Source organism: Leptonychotes weddellii, chromosome 2 (assembly GCF_054177405.1).
Source record: "Leptonychotes weddellii isolate Sample4059 chromosome 2, ASM5417740v2, whole genome shotgun sequence".
NCBI lineage: Eukaryota > Metazoa > Chordata > Mammalia > Carnivora > Phocidae > Leptonychotes > Leptonychotes weddellii.
The window spans coordinates 84,418,182-84,438,113 of NC_138370.1; the positions used below are offsets into that span (position 1 = coordinate 84,418,182).

At 39.8% G+C, this 19,932-nt stretch overlaps 1 protein-coding gene across 2 annotated transcripts in view; it reads right to left on the reverse strand.

Annotated features, from left to right (window-relative positions):
• Window positions 1-19,578, reverse strand: part of FAT4 (FAT atypical cadherin 4) — a 175,533-nt gene extending 155,955 nt beyond the window's left edge. The window contains exons 1-2 of one of the 2 annotated variants that reach the window (XM_081811919.1): window positions 18,547-19,578; window positions 12,941-18,127 (exon numbers count right to left, since the gene is read on the reverse strand). In XM_081811919.1, the coding sequence (XP_081668045.1) occupies window positions 12,941-18,115 (5,175 nt within the window). In that variant the 5' untranslated portion in view covers window positions 18,116-18,127; window positions 18,547-19,578. Of the gene's footprint in view, window positions 1-12,940 lie in introns of both variants that reach the window. The other variant, XM_081811918.1, reaches the window with a different exon arrangement.
• Between the last annotated feature and the right edge of the window lie 354 nt (window positions 19,579-19,932).

A 19,932-nucleotide genomic window follows, 5' to 3' on the forward strand; every position in this document is an offset into this window, starting at 1 on the left:
TGTAATGTATGGTGATTAACATAACATAATAAAAAAATACTATTAAAAAAATTTAAAAAAGGTAAGTGGTTAGAATTCCCTGCCTTTAACAGATGAAGGTACTGTGGCTCAGAGAAGTTAGCCTCTGCTTCAAGGTCACACAGCACAAAAGGGTAAAGCCAAGATTTGAACAAAATTATTCTGACTCCCAAATTTGTTTATTTTAGTGTTTAACCATGCATGCACAACTGCACTCAATTATTAAGAATAAAATAAAACTAGGGCGCCTGGGTGGCTCAGTTGGTTGGGCGACTGCCTTCGGCTCAGGTCATGATCCTGGAGTCCCTGGATAGAGTCCCGCATCGGGCTCCCTGCTCGGCAGGGAGTCTGCTTCTCCCTCTGACCCTCCCCCCTCTCATGTGCTCTCTCTCATTCTCTCTCTCTCAAATAAATAAATAAAATCTTTAAAAAAAAAAAAAGAATAAAATAAAACTTCAGAAAGTGAAGTACACATTAAATCCCTTAATCAAAGTTTGAAAAGAAAAATAGAAAAAAAATAAAGTATGAAAGTGAAATTTAAATTATAGTTTTACTTCTTCAAATGTTTACCTTATGCATTATAACATACTATTGACTAAAAAAATGCATTTACTTAGGCCATTGTTTTCAAATAGTATTTAAGGTAGAAGGTAGAGACAAGCTAAAAAGTAAAATGTACAATGTGATTTATTCAGTTTTAGACGTGTGTAACAAACACTTCCCTCCTGGAGAATCTCCTGGAAATACTGCCCCATCCTCCACTATCTAATATCTACCACAACCTTTTTTTTTTTTTTTAACAAAAATGGATTCTCTGAATGTATTTTCTCTTGGTTGCTGAGCAACAAAATATTCTTCATCTCAGTATAAACACACTGATACAAAGAAAAGTGCTGAGAAGAAAATACAATAATAGACACCTCTATCGGTTACAGCCATCTGTGTTCAGTTTGACCCAAATTTTTGGCAAGCTGTGTTGTCCCTCCCATCCTGAACCATCTTGTCCTATAAAGAAAATTTTTACTCCCACTTCCTTAATTTTCCAGAAAGTCAGAGGTCAAGTGGTGTTCTAAATCTGCCAGGCTCTGGACTTCAAATACTAAGGATTCATTATTTACTTGTAACCAATTACAACCTCAATGGATAAACAAATACCTTTCCCTATTTTATTATGCAAAGTAATAAAATATTCAGTTGGCATTGCAATATGAGCAGTTCTGTCCCACTTAGTCATACACATGAATTAGTATTTTAATCTTCTTAGTGGAGAATTTAATGTACCATCTTAAAAGATAGAGGATGAATTAAATTTTTAGCATGTGGCTACTGCTAAGGAAAAATGCTACAATAAAGCAATACAATCAATTCAGTAACATTTAGTAACTCTGAGTCTGTCTCTAAGAAACAGGCACAATCTAAGAAACAGATTGCTAGATTTGTGCCAAGTGTTTTAGAGGATTGCCTTAAATTAACCAATTTTGCCTTTAAAAATACCAATCTCCTCATAAATTAAGCTAAAATTGTACTGAAAACCCTTATAAGTCAGGTTTTCCCCGTGATGTGCTGCAGATGTGTTAATGTGAAAACCCCAACAGGAATGTTCTTTGTGTGGCTATAAAATATTAACTCATCACATGAAATAAAGCCAAACATAAGCACTTTACCAATGGGGAATCTCCTCTGATCCATAAGTAAATAATTTGTCAGAATCACACTTTTACAATTTGCCATAAACCCATAGTAAAAGATATCACAATAAAGAGATGTTGAAAATCTGTCATTGTACTAGTGAGGGTACCATTTTAAAAAATCATCTCTTAAAAAAAGATCTCTTTTTGAGCATCTGTGAGACAAATTCCTCTTGGACCCCTAGTTTTAGAAAAATGTATATATTTTTTGTTAACACTCTTACACATGTATGTGTTTGTTTAGTCCTAGAACACTATGACTTATATACCTGATCTCATTTCTCTGTTTGATTTGGCCTATAGAAAGCTAAACATAAACTCAGCTGACTACCTAAGTTATACATTTCTGTACACAAATCTTATATATACCAGAATTTATTTTTAGCAATCACTTATTTTTGCTTCCTGGAGATTCATTAAATTATTTTTCTTTTATTGTAACCTATTTCAAATCCATTGTAGAATGAAGTGGATATATACATAAATATAAACTGTAGTTATTTTGACCAAAGAACAAACAGTTATATACTATAGAACACTACACCAAGCAAGAGGGAAGCCCATTGTCTCTGGGTATATGCTTATTTTCAAATTTTCTGTAAGTAGCAAAACATTTTTCTTTTCAGGGAAATGTTTAAACTATGAATTAGAAAACTCTCACTTAAGAAGTTACCAGAATTCATATGTCTCATAAAAATCAAAGTAGTTTTGAAGAAAAAATAGTTTAACCTTCATTTGATGAAGACAATTTGACTTCAGTTAAGAGAACTGCATTAGGTAGTTGATAAAAAAATATTTCCAAAATAAGTTCACAAATAAACACACAATTTCATGGTAGTTGATATTTCACTACCATCATTGAAAAATGGAGAGATGAACATTCCCCATCTGAATCAAAGATAAGGCTTCAAAATGAAATAGATAATGAACAATCTAATATTTTAATGTGTCATAAGCAACTAAGCTTCTCAACAAAGTTTCTGGATTAATAAATTACTTCACTTAAGGGACTACAACTATTATTGAATTATGTCAACAACAATAAAATGGTGGATGGGTAAATAGCATTAATTTAACCACAGACTGGACAATGTGGCTTAATGTCAAACATGTTGACCAAAGTCAGAAAAACCCAGATGTAGTCTAGATTTGTGACCACACACAAATCATGAAATTCTCTGTGCTTTTTCCTTAAAATGAAGAGAACACCTGACTTACCTCCTTACAGACTTGTTAGGGAAATCAAGAAAAAGGAAGGATAGTGCTCCAAAACACTTTAGAAATAGAAAGTATTTTTTTAATGTTAATAGTTCTGTGCATGTCTGTACTTTGGAGAAAAGAGGAGGAAACTTAAAAACTTCACTGAGTACTTTTTTTTTCCCCTTGTAATAAGGGAAATGAGAGTGAAATGAGTATTGTCATTCAAATTTTACAGATGAGGAAAATGAGAGTAGCTGTGACAACATTTGAATCGAGATTCTTCCAAATCAAAACCATACATTCTGCCAACTAAACCTCAGTCAGGATGAGTTATTAAGCAACATTTTCTCTGCTGTATTTTATTAATCAAATTTACTAATATTGCTAATGTCAGATGTTGATCAAGGATGGTAAATTTGAAAAAAAAAAAGAATAACAATACCTAAATTTATTACTATTGAAAGTACTAATTTTTTTAAAAAGTGTCTATGTATTCCCTTTTTTGCTCAAGAGCACCGTTTATGATAAGTTAAGATTTGCCCTCTAAAGCAAAATTAGATAAGTTCCAAGAAAATGAGAAGACATGGTAATAGTGTAGTTACATTGTGATATATATTCAAAAATGTTCTACTTCACAAAAATATCAATAAAATAAGCATTAGTTGATCTCACTGTTCTTCAGACACTAACAATTTCTTAATATTGGGTTACAAGGCTCTTAGCCAGTCAAGTCATACAGCCACTGTCATTTTATCCAGGAAAATCAGTCCTTGCCAATTAGCTAGCTTCACTAATTTCAGAAGAAGTTCCATAGCTTGGCTTGAAATATGAAAAATGACTCCTTTTCTTCAGCATGCATCACTGACTGAGTTCCTAGCATTTAAGCAGTTTATTTGCAATGTGTTCAACAGTAATTCCTTAGTTTATCAAAGATTTACTGAATGTCTGAATTGAGCCAGCCCTACTGTAGGTACTGGGAATACAGCAGTAATAAACAGATGAAAATTTTTCCCCTCATGGAACATATATTTTAGAGAGAAGACATATCGTAAACAAAATAAAGAAGTAACATATGTGTTATGTTGGGTGATGATAGAGTCTAAGGAGAAACAAAAAGAAGGAAAGAGAGAAAAAGCAGCTAGCACAAAGACTCAGAGGCAGGAGAACCTGAGGCTGGGGCCTGGAGCCCTCACTGTGGTTGCTGAGCAAGCTCAGTAAGGAGAGCCAGGAGGAAAAAAAGTCAGAAAAGTAACTGACAAGAGCTGGTCACATAGGGTGATCTAGTGGGAGAAAGACAGGTAAACCATAATCAAAATTATAGATCAGTAAATTATATCAGACACATACTTATACATGTATAGTAGATGATAGATATAGATTAGATAGATAGATGATAGATAGATAGATAGATAGATACTTGAAATTAATGAGATTGATTGAGCTCCTCAACAGAATAGTGTAGATTAGAAAGGGAAGAATTTCAAGAACTGATTCCAGGGGTATCCCAACATTTAGCATTTGGGAGATAAGAAGAGGCTGGTTCAGGAGACTGATAAATCCTATGGAAGAGGAATATGAAAAACTACAGCAGGGAAATAGAGATCAGGCAGGATGAGAAGGTGGCTACAGTGATGTTAGTGAAGGAAGATTAATTCTCAATTAGAATGTTAGGTATGAGCAAATACTTGAAGGAAGGGAATTATCCAAATGGGAGAAAATTATCCAAATAGGTATATACAGGAAAGAGTGTTCTATGCAGAAGGAAGGGCCGGGAGGAAAGGCTCCAAGGCAGGTGTGTTCCTAGCATGACACCAGTATGGGTAAAGCAGACAAGCAAGGGAAGAGAATAGTAGGAAAGGATGTTGGGAATCAGCAAGAAAATGTCTTCAATAATCGAAAGAAAGGATGACAGTATCTTAGATCAAGATAGTAATGGTAGAAGTGATGAGAAATGATCCAGTTTCTGCATATTGTTTTAAGATATCCAAGATTAGCTAAATAGATTGTATGTAGGGTAGTAAGGAGTCAAGAGGATTCCAAGTTTTTTTACCGTTTTGAACAATTAAAGATTGGAATTGCCATCAATTGAGAAGGAGATGGCTAGGGGTGAAATAGATTTTTATTGGAGAAGATAACAGAAGCTCAGATTTTGAAACATTAATTTAAAATATCTATTAAGAAACTAATTAAACATAATGAGTAAGTGGTTGGTTATATAAATACGGGATTAAGGAGAAATACATAGGGTAGAAACAAAATTTTGGAGTCATCAATGTATATATGTTATTTAAAATCATAAGGTTGATTGAGATCCTCAAGAAAATAAGTGTGCATTGAAAAAAGAAGAGTTTTCAAGAATTGATTCCATGGACATTACAACATTTAGAATTTAAGGACATGGAAAGAAACTGGTAAAGGAGGCTGAGACGGAATTGATCCGAGAAATAGGATTAAAAATCCACAGTATGATGACTTAGAAGTATGTATACAATGAGCACTGAGAACCAACCGTTGGATGTAGAAATGTGGCTATCATGGTAGCCTTGGTAAGAGCAATTTTCATTGGAGTGGCAGAAGTTAAGCCCGATGAGATGAGTTTAAGAGATAATGAGAAGAAAGAAAGCATGTTTAAGCAACTTTTTCAAGAAATTTTGCTGAAAAGGGAAGAAAATAAATGAGGCAGTAACTGGAAGAATGGAAATGTATTCCCACCTCAAGTTTAACAAATCAAAATGAGGAACTTACAAATTGTAGGTCCATTCATTCAAGCCTAACCTAAATAAAGATTAATAGGGAGCTAATGACCTACTACTAGGTCATTACCTAAATTTAAATTTACCCTGTATTTCTTCAGTCACCAGTATGAAGAAATATCAAACTATGAAAACAAATTTTTACACAGTAAAAATTGTATGCCTATGAGACTACAGAAAGTATCCACCATTGTTACAATACATAGTGTTAGTCAGTGCTGTGTGGAGATTAAAAGTATATACTGTGGAGTCAGGCTGCTGGGTTCAAATCCTGCTTTCACTATAAACCAGCTCCATAAACTAAACCTCCACTAGCCTCAGTATGTCATTTGTTGAATAATGAGATGTTGTTATACCTCCAAGAGTATTGTGAAAGCAAGACAATGCCCAGTGCTTACCACTGTCTGACATAATGTAAGCACTTTACATATATCTGTAAATGACAAAATATTTCAGAAAAATATCAAATAATCTGAAACAAATAATCAGTAACAACCCCATGGTTCCCAACTGTCAGTTGTCCAGCAGGGTTTGTCAATGTCCGTCAACATTTCCTCAATGTTTCTTAATGTTCCTTAAAATTTGGTTTTTACTCACTGATTGTTTCTTAAATATGGATATATGTCTGGAAACTGAAAAAGACTGTGGACCTATAGTCAATTCTTGATTACCACATATACATTATCTGCCAATTAGATTATGTTTCTTCTCCATGACTTTATTGTCCCATTTTATCTCAGATCTTAACACCAGGGAAAATCCAACAGTCTTTGTATAATAGTTGCATATATGCTAATATATGATATTATACATGTTAATATATAATTGCGTATGTGTATTTTATAAAAAATACTTGTCTAATAGAATTGTTTTTACTTGTCTCCATTCCTTATACGCTCTCCTCCTTATTTAATCTACTAAAATTGGCCACTGTTGTCACAGACTGCTTAAAGCCTGAAAACATTAAAAAGTATTTACCACATTTTATATCTAAGATATTTTAAAGTATTTCTAAATTCATCTTGGCCCAAATTATTTGTCAGTTATTCTTTTCCTATTGTTAGTCACATGCTCCTAATTCTGAATACTACCTACTTTCATGGGTATTATATAGAGCTGAACTTCAGATTTACTAATTCTTGGAATAGAGGACCCACCTTCAGGCCTGCGGAATCCTTTATAGTCACTAATTCAACAGTCCCTCAAAACTAATGAGGTCACTAGGCAGTTTTTCATTGTAATGATGACAAAGTGCAAGCTGTAAACAATACAATGAAGAATTGATTACACAAAATGCTAAGTACATATATACTTTTCCAAAATAATCCTAGAGTAGTTGCCTCAAAATCTACTGGAACAATAAGGAATTAAAATGATCAGTGTTTTAATAAAGGCAAGGGAAAAAAAAAGAAAGAATAAATTAGTCAGAAGATAAATTTTGTCCACGGAAATCTATTACCAAAACAGAGAGGCCAAATCAAGCATCCTGAAGCCATATATAAATATGGAGCATGAGCTTAATTGGCCATCAATATTGCTGTTTGTAATACACATTTGTATATGTCTTGAAAATTTAATCACAACATTTTGTTGAATAAATTTAGAAACATATCAATAAGAAAAAAATAAAATCAGAAAATCATCACAGGTTGCTTTTTAAAAAGAACACTCTGGAGATCAAAAGAAGAAAAATCAATAAAATGTTTCCCCTCCTTTAATATAATCTTCATAAGCCATCTACTCCAACTTCATCATATTCCTTAGGAGAGTAAGATTTATCATCTGTTAATCTAAAAATGGATTCTCCACCTTCATAAATTACAGCAACTACTCCCAAATTGTACAGTTCTATGGATTAGAAGAGGCATTACCAATACCTGTGCTCTTCATTTGTCTCCAGCTCCCCTCTCTTATATTCTGACTGTTCCTCCCTGCTCCAGAAACACTTCCACATGTTGCAATTTGGGACTGCTACCACCACTAACTGACCCATAAAAATGTACAGCATCTGCTGATGGCCAGGATTGAGTCAAGCAAAAACCATATTTCCCTTAGTTCAGATAATATATAAAACTACTTTTCAAAGATTTCTTAACAATAAATAAGGGCCTGAAAACAAGATTATTAAAAGCATACATATATACGCATATCCACAGAGTAAAGGGCTCTTCTCTTAACTGAAACCACAGATTGCCCTGCCTTTCTAGAATAGTAGGTATGAGTATAAATAATGGACGTATGTAAGTCTGGATGTGATTTTCCTTTCTATCTATCTGAATTTAAGCAAATCATTTAACTTGTCTGAGACTGTTTCCATAGCTATGAAGTGGGAATGATATTAACAGTGTTATGAGCATCAAATGGTAAAATCTCAAAGCACTTAGCACTTAACTCAGTGACTGAACATAGCAATAGTCGATGTTATTTTAATTATTATTATTATTATTTACCCAGTTCTGTTGCTTATTTTTTGCCTGTGAGGGATTATACACAAGATATACAGACATTTAATTAAGGTTCACTAACTCTGATTCTAAACTGTCTAGAAGACAATCATTTAGCACTAATTTTACAAATGTCCCATCATTTTTCTTAGAAATCTTGATGCTGTTCACTGTGAAAATATATTAATTTATTGCCCAATTGCTAAAACTCATTCCTGTTAATGTCATAGTCTGTGCACCTAATATTCTATACACACTTCTAATAGACTATTTCTAGTGGCTTTTCTTAAACTGAAATGCAAAAATCTCATTACCTAGACCAATGGTTCTCCTCAGTGCAACATGGGGCTCGAGGCATACCAGGGACCCATTAAAGAGGCCTTGGAAGTCAAAACTGTCTTCATAATAATGCACACCATTGCTTGCCTTTTCTTCTGTATTGACATGTACACTAGAAGTGCAAAAGCAATGATGGGTAAACTGCTGGTGCCTTAGCACAAATTAAAGCAGTACTTTTCCAAAATAGCTCTCAAGTATCCTAGCAGTAATTGTATTCTTCACTGCTAGGCACTCACAGTAAAAATAAAATGCCAGTTTCACCTGAAAACTGAAGAAAATCTTTTGAAGAAATAGCAAAATTATTAAATTTATAAAACCTAGGCCCTTAAATCTCAGTGATTTTCAATATTTTGTGTGGCAAACAGTACAATGTACATAAACCACTAATCTGTACCTAAGGATTATAGTTGTCTCAAAGAAAAGCATGCATGTGATTAAACTGCAAGCTAAACTAGCTGCTTTACTTATGGAATACAGTTTTTATTTAAAAAAATAACTGGTAGGGAAACTATATTTTTTTAGACTTGAGTATGTGGCAGATACTTGTTTGTTAGCAAGTGAACAAAAGGGATCTGACACTTGAAGGAAAAAATAATACATGTTACTGATAATAAAATTTGAGATTTTGAGTAAAAAACTCAAATTTTGAAAAACTTCTAACCATTGCCATGAAGTTGAGAGTCAATATGTATTTAAAGAGCTTTTTGATAAGATTCTTAACACTTATAACAATATTTTCTAAATGATCAATTCCTGATATTTCTAAGTCATGAGTAGGTAATAAAAGATCCATTCAAAATGCAAGATAGATCAATGTATTTTTATGTAACAAAGTATACAAAGTTCACTGATAGGATTTCAAATTCCACATTGCAAGTAAATTTTAAGAAAGTGCCACTTGTGGAGTTCTGGTGTAGTATCAAAAGAAAATTGACAATTATCTTAAAAGAATACCAAAGTATGTCTCCCTGATCCAACTTCATAGATCTGAGTGAGGATGGATTCTGTTCATATACTTTAACTGAAATAATTTATTGCAATGGAATGCATGAGAAGATTTCAGAATCCAGTTGTGTTCTCTTAAGCCAAATATTAAAGGGATTTATGAAAATATAAAATAATGTCTCTTTTTCCATTATTTTTTTAAGTTTGGGAAAATAAAGTTTTTTAATAAATTAAGGTATGTGTTTAATATGATTTTTAAACAAATTAATAAATATTTAATTTTTTTCTCAGTTTTAATGTTCAAAATGATAAATTTCGATAGGTAAGACACACCTAACCAAAAGCTCTCTGAAGTCCTTAACAATTTCTAAGAGCATACAGGGGTACTAAGACCAACATATTTGAGAACTGTCAGCTGGACCCATATACAGTATGTTCTTCCATTTAAACCCTAAGTTCCATGTAAGACCACCCACCTAAGTTTCTCTTTCCTCTTTTAGTTTTCTGACAATTCTCAATTCACTTGTACAACAGAGATAATTGGCATGTGTTTATGTCCTTAGTTCAATTCATGATCAAAATCAGGTTTACTAATTTCCTCCATTCCCCCAGTTTCTCTCTGTTGAGTTATTCCTGAGGCGAATAAAACATATTCTGGTCTTAACTCTTCTACCATCTCATTTAACAAACACGTCCTAAGCACTACTATACCTCAGGTATATACTAGACTCTGAGATAATAAAGATCAATGAAACAAAACCTCTGGCTTTGTTGAGGTACAACCAAGTCCCTAAGTTGCATGTTTCTATACAACACATATTAAAAAAGAAATGTTTATTGAACTATTACATCCCTATTTTTTCTTGAACCTAGAAAAATGGTACAAACTTTTTATGAGCTGTTCTAAAATAATCAAGATTCATCCAACAATGCTAAGACACAAAACTATAATAAACCTTGTGTCTGCAACTCAGAATCCATCCTTGAAAAATTCCTGTTAATGCCAAAGATTTAGGTATGATAAGTAAGGTAAGTGAAGGTGTACAATTGGACAGATCTCCGAAATGAGCAATATCAGAGCCACAGTCCTCAGCCCTTTCCACAAGTGTCAAAGCTTGAAAAAGAATGCAGATTAAATCATTTCTCTTTTACCCACTGACCCTATGCTTGCCCATGGAATGTGATCAGCTATGACTCTAGCCAGAAACCTGAGTAAGCAACTCAGAGCTCTATCAGTGCACATGAATAATTAAAAAAAAAAAATGTATTGGAGCAAAGTTTGCACTTGAAAACAAACAACTGAAAAATCACCTCTGACAACCAGAGGTAACATAACTTATTTTTGCACAATCACAGTAAATTAATTGTTTGAGCAGAAGGAAAAAAGAACTTTATTGTATATACCTGAAAAATACAACCAATAATAATATGAAATTCTAGCTCCCAACTACTGCTTTCAATATTCTTTGGAGAAACACATTTGCTTTTAATTATAGGAATGGTTGGAGCTTGGAAACTCAAACTTGGTTTACAATTTCAGCACTTTAGTTCACAGAAAATACCCTCACAGTTTTTTTCTTATAAAAAAATCATCATAATGAATTATCCCCAGATTTTTAGATAAATAGGGTGCAGTAAATATGAACAACTTTTTATATTGGTGTTATTTGATGTTCAAAAAGTAACAGACATACTATCCCTTATTACCAGCAAAATGACTTACGATTATTACTTTTAAATCCTCATGCCTATTACAGAGACAGCACTATTTAATAAATTTAAGCCAAGCTGATCTTTGCATATTTAATGAGTAAATAGCAAGACAAAATAAATCTAATGATACCAATGGGCATTTATTCTCACTCTCCATGTTGTTCTAATAAAATATAATGCACTGAACCAAACAACAACAACAACCAATAACATAATTTGTTTTACTGTTTAACAAATTCATCTAAAGGTCTAGAAAGACTCAATTGCCTATCTTCAATAAATATTTCAGGTTTCTAACTAATTAAATCTCTCTATCTAATAAATAATCCCAGAGAATGAAGGTAGAAATAGGTTAATGTGAGGCATAACCTGAAATCAATATAAAATTATATGTAAATCATGGCCTAAGTTAAACCAAATAGCTTAACATATAAGACCCATGTGAAGATCTTTAAAATCTAATTAGATAAAAGAGGACATTTGGGTTAGAAGTCCCTTCAGGGCTATGTATATAAGATAAAACTCCAGTTAGAATTATATCTCTAAGAATTATATCTCTATTAAGAATTATATCTCTAATTATATCTCTAATACCCTCTAGGCCGTGAATATACCGCTCTATCTGAAGAATAGATACAGCTAGCTATTATTAAAAAAATCACAAAGGATTCAAAAAGATAATAAAAATAAATGAACATTTTAAATTAAGAAAACCCCGCACCCTCCATTTACCCCCCCCACACACACACAAAAAAGAAAGCAAGAAAACAAATACGTAAGCCTCAATTTCACTAGTATATTGTGTCTGGGTTACTGCCAAGTATCACAAACCACATTTGATATTTTGTGTTTTTGGCTGAGTGACACTAGAATGTCTTTGAGGGGAGGGGGAGGGAGAGAAGGAACTTAGAAAACAGAGAACAAGAGCTTTCCAGAGTACAGCTATGTGATTTCTAGTTGATTATCAAAACAACATTGGAAGTAGTTTAATGAAAATACAAATCAATAATACACAGAGGTAGTAGCCTAAAATACACCCAGGGAAGGCCAAGCTTGGAAATCTTTAGGCATATGCTAGAAACCCTAATTTCTTACCCATCAGCAGACAGAACAACATGTGCCCATACCATAGCCCTGAACAGAGATTTGTATCAAGCAGCACCCTCTAATCTCTGATAATTCACAGCACATTACAGGCTTTCATTCAAGAGGGAAGAGAAAGGATTACCCTAAATCAGAAGATGGTGCCTCAAATGTGAAAGCAGATGAAATCAGGAATCTCCCCAAACTTGGCTCAGCACATTAAAATTAGTCACTGTCTATAAAGAAACTGCCAAGACTGCTGAGGATGTGAAAGTTAATACTGTCCTGATGTAAACTGCCAGGCTCTGCTGTCTTGCCACTCCTCCAGAAAGCTATGCTCTAATGCTGATTTCTACCAAAGTTATTCGTTTGGGAACAGAAACTTAAGTCTGAAGTTGCGCATTCTCTAGCATACTTCTTTACTGAGAAGTGTCTAGTTAGTGCGCTGATTCAGCTTAGATAAATGGATTTTTTTTTTTTTTTCACTTCTGAAATGGCTAGATTTCTCCCTGGCTTTATACATACGATTGCTATGAGATGAAGCATATGAGCTGTTCACCATTTGGTTTTGACCACGATGAAAGCTCAATTTTATGTGACTCTTGTTCTTTTATGTGACAAAACATTTTATACACGCCTGTCAGTAATATTAACAATAAACAATGAAGGTAAATAATTATAGAAAGTAAATATGAGAGAACAGTCTTTCTAAAAAGCACATCAACAAATAATTCATAAATGACTACAAAATCATTACCTCTGCTCTCTGCGTTCTGGGAAAAGCGGTTGATTTCTCTATGGCATACACATCCACCAGGTAAAGACATGCTCCTTGCTCCCGGTCCAGAATGGCTGCAGTCTGAATTACTCCAGTTTGTCGTCCAATAGTAAAGAGGCGTCCAACTGTTTTTTCTTCACAACGAACTGAAACAATATAATACTCCACTGGGGCTTCAGATCCTCTAGGGCTAGCTGCTTCTATGGATATTACATTGGTACCGATGGGTTCACCTTCCTTCAAAATAGTTATATATTTGGGTTGAGTAAAAACAGGTCCATCAAGGCCCTGAAGAATGATGGTCAGTTCAGTGGTCGATTTCCTCCTTTCAGGGCCAAGGTCTGTTGCTGAAACTATGAGGTTATAGATCAGCTGTGAAGGCACCAGAGCTGAAGCCACTCTCAAGTCTCCACTATAACGATCCACAATGAAGGTGTCTGTGTCCCCATTGATGATCTCATACTCCACTTCTCCGTTAGCCCCTTCATCTGGGTCTGCAGCCATTATCGTTGTCAGAACAGAACCAATCACAGCCGAAGGGTCTGCAGCAAGGGCATTTTGTGATATAAACATTGGAACGTTGTCATTGAGGTCTGTGACCAAAATGGTCACGTTTTTCAAAGCGTAGCGTCTTGTTTCTATAGGCACAGCTTGATCATTGGCTTTTACAGTTAACTCAAAGAGATTGGCAAATTCCCGATCTATTTCAGCATTAGTATATATAGTGCCTTTGACTTCATCTATGCCAAAGTGGTTGCCCCTGGGCATTTGTTGAATGATTGTATAGGATAGTTGCCCGTTAATGTCTGCATCAGGGTCATGTGCAGTCACTGAAATGACAGACGTTCCAATGGGAATGTTCTCAACAATAGACTTGAAAATATCCCCAGGAGGAAAGCTAGGAGGATTGTCATTAAAGTCCCTCACATGTATAACCACTGACATTGTAGATGAACGAGGAGGCCTTCCTTGGTCTTTTGCTGTTATATTTAATTTGTACAAAGACTGTGTCTCAAAGTCCAATTTTTTGGCAAGAAAAATACTCCCAGTGTTTGGGCTAATGCTAAAAGTTCCATGGTTGTTAGTTCCAGTAATACTGTAATGTAAATCAGCATTGTCACCTGAATCTGAATCGGTTGCAGTAACAGAGGACACGAGTTCACCAATTCTCATGTTTTCCAAAACATCAACAAATAGTGTTGATTTAGGGAAAGAAGGGGTATTGTCATTTTCATCTAAAATATCAATATTTAAGGTACAGGTTGAGTTGAGGGAGACTGCACCTGAATCCACTGCTTGAATTACAAGGGAATAGGCAGGTGTTGCTTCATAGTCTAATTTGCCGATCAGTGTCACCTGACCAGAGGTACTGTCTATAGCAAACTGTCTTTCTTCATTCCCTTTCATTACGAAATAATGAATAAGTCCATTATTACCTTCATCAACATCTGAGGCAGATACTCTTAAAACTTGTGTCAGGTTGGCTGCTGACTCTGATATGGTGGCTTGGTAAAAGTCTTTTAAAAATTTGGGAGCATTATCATTTATATCCTTCATGTAAACATGCACTGTGGCCTGATCCTTGAGAGGCTGAGGGAGCCCCTGATCTGTTGCAATGACTGTAAAGCTAAACACTGCAGTCCCCCTCTGCCTCATAAGAGACTCCCTGTCAAATTGACGAGTATTTCTAATTTCCCCACTAATAGCATGCAACTCAAAATCTGGCTGCACCATTTCAAAAGAATACCTTACTTCTCCATTTGGCCCAAAGTCTTTATCTATAGCATTTACTTTGCCCACAAATGACCCAGCTCTCTGCTCCTCTTCAAAATAAAATGTATAATTGGTACTGTTAAAAAGAGGCCTGTTATCATTTACATCTTCTAAAATTACAGTAACATTCACAGTAGCACTAAGGGGTTCCACTGCTCTGTCAGAAGCAACAACCAGTAAAACATATCTGTCTTGAAGTTCACGGTCCAGTTCACTTTTTATATACAATTGACCATCTGGGAATATGCCAAAAGCATCCCCTGTATTTCCTTCAGCAATGCTGTATGCAATTTCACCATTTGCTCCTGAATCCTTATCAAAAGCTTGCACTTTAAAGAATCGAGAATTCACAGGTTCTGACTCAGAAAGGGTGACCTCATAAGAAAGTTGATCAAACACTGGTGGGTTGTCATTTACATCATGAACATAAACTGTTAAGATGAAACTAGAGGAGAGCTGTGGAACACCCATATCAGATGCCAGGATCTCTATTTGGTAGGAACCAGCATGAACATCCAGGGGCCCTAGCAGACTAATATTACCATTCTTTTCATTGATAGTAAACAGGTTCTTGGGGTTTTGCTTCAGGCTATAGAGTACCATGCCATTGACACCTTCATCAGGGTCCACAGCTTTGGCTTGGAAAATGCTGTGACCTGCCTGCCAATTCTCTACCACGTTTACGCTCTCTACTGCCTGAAGGAAATGGGGAGAGTTGTCATTCAAATCCTTAACCGTTATGTTAACCATAGTGTCTCCAGTCACTGTGCCCCCACTGGCCACTACTTTCAGCTGATAAAAGGATTGCTCTTCTCTGTCAATCACACTTGCTGTGGTAAGGTGCCCAGTGACCTGGTTGATAGCAAACATACCTTTCTGATCCCCAGTAGTAATGAGATAACTGATGTTGGAATTGAGATCCATGGTGGATGCAGACACACTACCCACATGATATCCCAGAGCCACATTCTCAAATACCACGAAGCTGTAGGCAGCCTGGCTGAATACAGGTGGGTTGTCTTGAGTGTCCAATACAGTGATGGTTACTATTGCCTGGTTGGGAGACTGTAAATTGCCACCATCAGTAGCCACTATTTGCAACTGGTAAGCTGTTTTTTCTTCTCTGTCTAGGGCCATTCTGGTAGAAATAACCCCACTTTGAGCATTGACTTGAAACCGAGACCTGTCCCCAGCTGATATACTATATTTGATAGTTCCGTTGAGACCCAAGTCTGGGTCAGTGGCAGATACTGTAGTGATGTAACTTCCTCCAGGCTCATTCTCCTGAATATGAGCAAAGTATTGGATTGGGTAAAACACAGGACTGTTGTCATTCACATCCAGGAGACTCACATTTATGCGAACCATTGATGACTGGGGAGGGGAGCCCAGATCTGTGGCCAGAACCAATAGGGAGTAGAAAGCTTGCTCCTCTCTGTCCAAGGAGGCGATAGTACTCAACCTCCCAGACACAGGATCCAGCCGGAAGGATCTCTGGTCAGTCTCAGCCTCTTGCAGGGAGAAGCGCACTGTCCCATTGTCACCCAGGTCTCTATCAGTTGCCCTGAGCACCAGTAGCTCTGTCCCTGTTGGGGCATTCTCAACCACAGACACATCATACCCTTCTGGCTGGCTGAATACTGGCTTTTCATCATTCACATCCAGGAGAGTTACTACAAGCTGGGCATAGGAAAACTTGGGGTGAACCCCCTGGTCCCGAGCACTGATATTCAGTACAATCTGGGAAGCCAGTTCACGGTCCAAGCCCCCGGCAACCCCAGTGGTCACCAGGCCGCTATGTTCGCTGATATGGAACCAACCTAGTCCGTTGCCAGAGACGATGCTGTAACGCAGATTAGCATTGAGACCAGAGTCTCCATCAGTGGCAGACACTCCACTCACATAGCTTCCCCGGGGCGCCTCCTCGCTCAGGTTCACTCTGTACACTTGCTGTGCAAAGACAGGAGGGTGGTCATTGATGTCATTTACGAAAATCACCAGGCTTGCCACAGAAGAACGCGCCTGGACCGCTGCGCCAGGGGGCGCCCCGTAGTTATCAGAGACCGAAACTGTGAGGTTGTAAGAAGGGATGCGCTCGCGGTCTAGGGCGCTGGCCACTTTGATGAGGCTCAGGTTCGGAACTTTGCTGCTCTGCACCTCAAAGTGGCGCTGCTCATTGCCCCCTAGGATCTGCACAGAAATATTCCCGTTGGCCGCGGGCGAGTCTGCGTCCGTCACGGTGAGCAGAGCCACCACAGTGCCCACTTGAGCGTTCTCATCTACAGAGGCGTAGCGCGAGGTGGCTGGGAAGTAGCGGAATTTCACCACGGGGTCGTTGTCGTTGACATCTAGCAGCTGAATGAGAGCCTCGGCACGCCCAGTGAGGGAAGGCACGCCTCGGTCCATAGCCTGCACGGTAAGCGAGTATTGGCGCCTGGCCTCGAAGTCCAGGGGCTCCCGCACCGTGATAAGCCCCGTTTCGGGGTCCATTTGGAAGGGAGTTCCCTCGTCCTGCAGCCGATAGCGTATGTCCGCATTGGTGCCCTCGTCCGCGTCCGCCGCCGCCACCTGGAGGACGCTGGAGCCCACCGCCGCGTCCTCAGGCACCCCCGCCTGGTAGTGGGAACTACCAAACACCGGGGGGTTGTCATTTATGTCTTGCACAGTCACGTTTACCTGAAGGTAGCCCCGCCGCTTCGGCTCACCCTTGTCCTCCACTTCCACCAATAGCTGGTACTGCGGTGTGACCTCGCGGTCCAGCCCGCCCTTGGACACCAGATGCAGAAACGCACCCTCGCCGCTCGGGTTCAGGGTGATGTCCAAGCGGAAGCGACCCGCCTCGTTGCCCTGGATGATGCGGTAAGAGCGATGGTCCACACCATTGGAGCCGATATCCGAGTCGGTGGCCGTATCCAAGATGACTTGGCGCCCGCTGCTACTGTCCTCCTTGAAAGTGACCACGATGGAGGGATCGGGGAAGACCGGGGCGTTGTCATTGAGGTCCCGCACCAGCACTCGCACTTCGGTGGGGTAGGTGGGAGAGCTGGAAAGGACCACCAGGTTGATCACGTCGCTGGGCAAGCTCTCGCGGTCGATGGTGGCGGTGGTGTAGAGGGCCCCGGTGCTGCTGTTTATGGCAAACAGGGCGTGGCTTTCGCTGAGCCGGTAGGTGAAGCCCGGGCGCGTCTGGATGGTGCCCACCAGCGTGCCGGGAGGTTGCTCCTCCAGCACTTGGAACACCTGGCGCTGCTCAGCCCCGCTGACCCGGGCCGGCCCGGGGAGCTGTGATAGCAGCCAAAAGACTCGGAGGAGCTGAAATACTGATAGAGTGGGCAGCTGGAGCCTTGGGCGTCCAGGTGCCCTGTCTGCTGCCAAGTCCATGGTCCTGGCTCCCTGGAACGGTGTGAGAAAGAGAAGGAAGAGTGAAGCAAAAGAGTACAGCAGGGATGAAGGAGCCCCAGCAAAAAGTGCAGCCGATGGCTCTGAGAGCACTGCTATTTCAAAGAACCTCCAGCCCAGCTGAAGCAAATCGCGTCAGAGAAAGACTCCAGGTAATCATTTGGACTTGTAGGACAAGAGAGATGCCCTGACGAAAGGCGGCAAGGCATTCCGCGGGACACTCCTGTGCGTTGATGAATTCCCAGAAAAGTTTCTCAAACCGCCTACATTTCCCCCCTTCACTTTGTTTTTTGAATCCAGAGAGTCTGAGCGTTTTCGCCCGGGTGGATGTGGATTTGGGAGAGGCGTTGCCTGCGTTTAAGGTATATGAGGAATCATTGCAAACAACTGTCTTCAGAAACTTTCGAACTTACCCAAGGCGAAGAAACTGAAGAGGGAAGAAAGACTTCGGTAGAGATGTGTGGCGAGAACAATTGCGCACGGGGGAGGGGGCGGTGGGGAACCGGGAGATTATCGAATTCCTTTCCCAAAAGCTGGAGACAAGGGATTTCCTCGAGTCCTCACTAACAACGCTGCCAGGCCCCTCCAACAGGGCTGCAGAAGTGGCCGCGGAGGCCCGGGCGCCGGCGTCCGCGAGCTGGCAGCTAGCGATTGCGTTCCAAGCGCTCGCGTTGGAGCTAGGGCTCCGGTACCCAGGAGCGCTCAGCTCCGTCCCTTCTCCTCCAGCCGCCGCCGCCGCCGCCCCTGCTGCGGCTTCGAGCCGGTGGTCGCGCGCAGGCAACATCCAGTGCTCCTCAGCATTTTTGTTTTGTTTTTGTTTTTTACCTCTGCCGAGGTGCCTGCCGACTCATTATTTGTACATCCAGATCGAGTGCAGGTCCGTCCCCCTTTCTTCTCGGCCTCGCAGGGGTCGGGCAGGAACAGCGCGCGGTCCCGGAGTCCCCTCCCCTCACCATGCCAGGGGGATCGTTCTCCGGTGGCCCCAGTCAGAAGCCCACTCCAGTGCGCCTCGCCCCTGCCCCCGTTATCTTTGCTTTTATTGTCCCGTGTCAGTTTCACTTTGTAATCCACAAGCCTTTTTGTTTGGGGCGGGGGGTGGTTGGTCCCTCTTTCTCCTTCACCGTTGGCGGTGGAGGCGGGGAAGTCGGCGCTGGGCTGTGGCGGCGCCCGCGGCAGCTCCGGACCGCGCCTGTCAGCGCTCTGCTTCTCGCCTGCCGGGGATGACGGTTGTACCGCTGTGGAGCTGGAGCTCAGCGAGCAGCTCTCAACCTCCGGCTGGTCCCTCACACTCCCCGCCTCTTCCCCGCTGCGCGCACGCACACACACACACACACACACACACGCACACGCACACACAGCGACCGTCGCTGAAACACAAACAGAGGGGGAGGGAAGAACGCGAGCTGGAGCAGGACTCAGAAACTTTGCTCGCCGCTCATTGATCCCCGCACTTTAGTTCGTCCGGACTCCCCCTAACTCCGGGTCCTGTCACCTACTGCCCCTCCCTCGCCCCAGCCCCATTGGGCCGGAGCTGAGGCAGCCCCGCCTGGCACTCCTACCGCGAGCGCTCTCCGGCTCTTTGGGCCTCCGACTGGCTTCTCAGGATGCTAATCACTCCAGCCTCCCGGAGGACTGTAGGCGGTCGGGTGTGGGAGCCCGGCGAGTCGGAGGCGCTGAGAAGGGGGATGATTTTTTTTTCCTTTTTTTCTCTTTGGTCAAATCTTGGCCGGCGTCAGAGCAATAACAGCAAAAAGCTGCCGCAGGATAGATGGGGGTGGGGTCAGGTTTGCAGATAAATA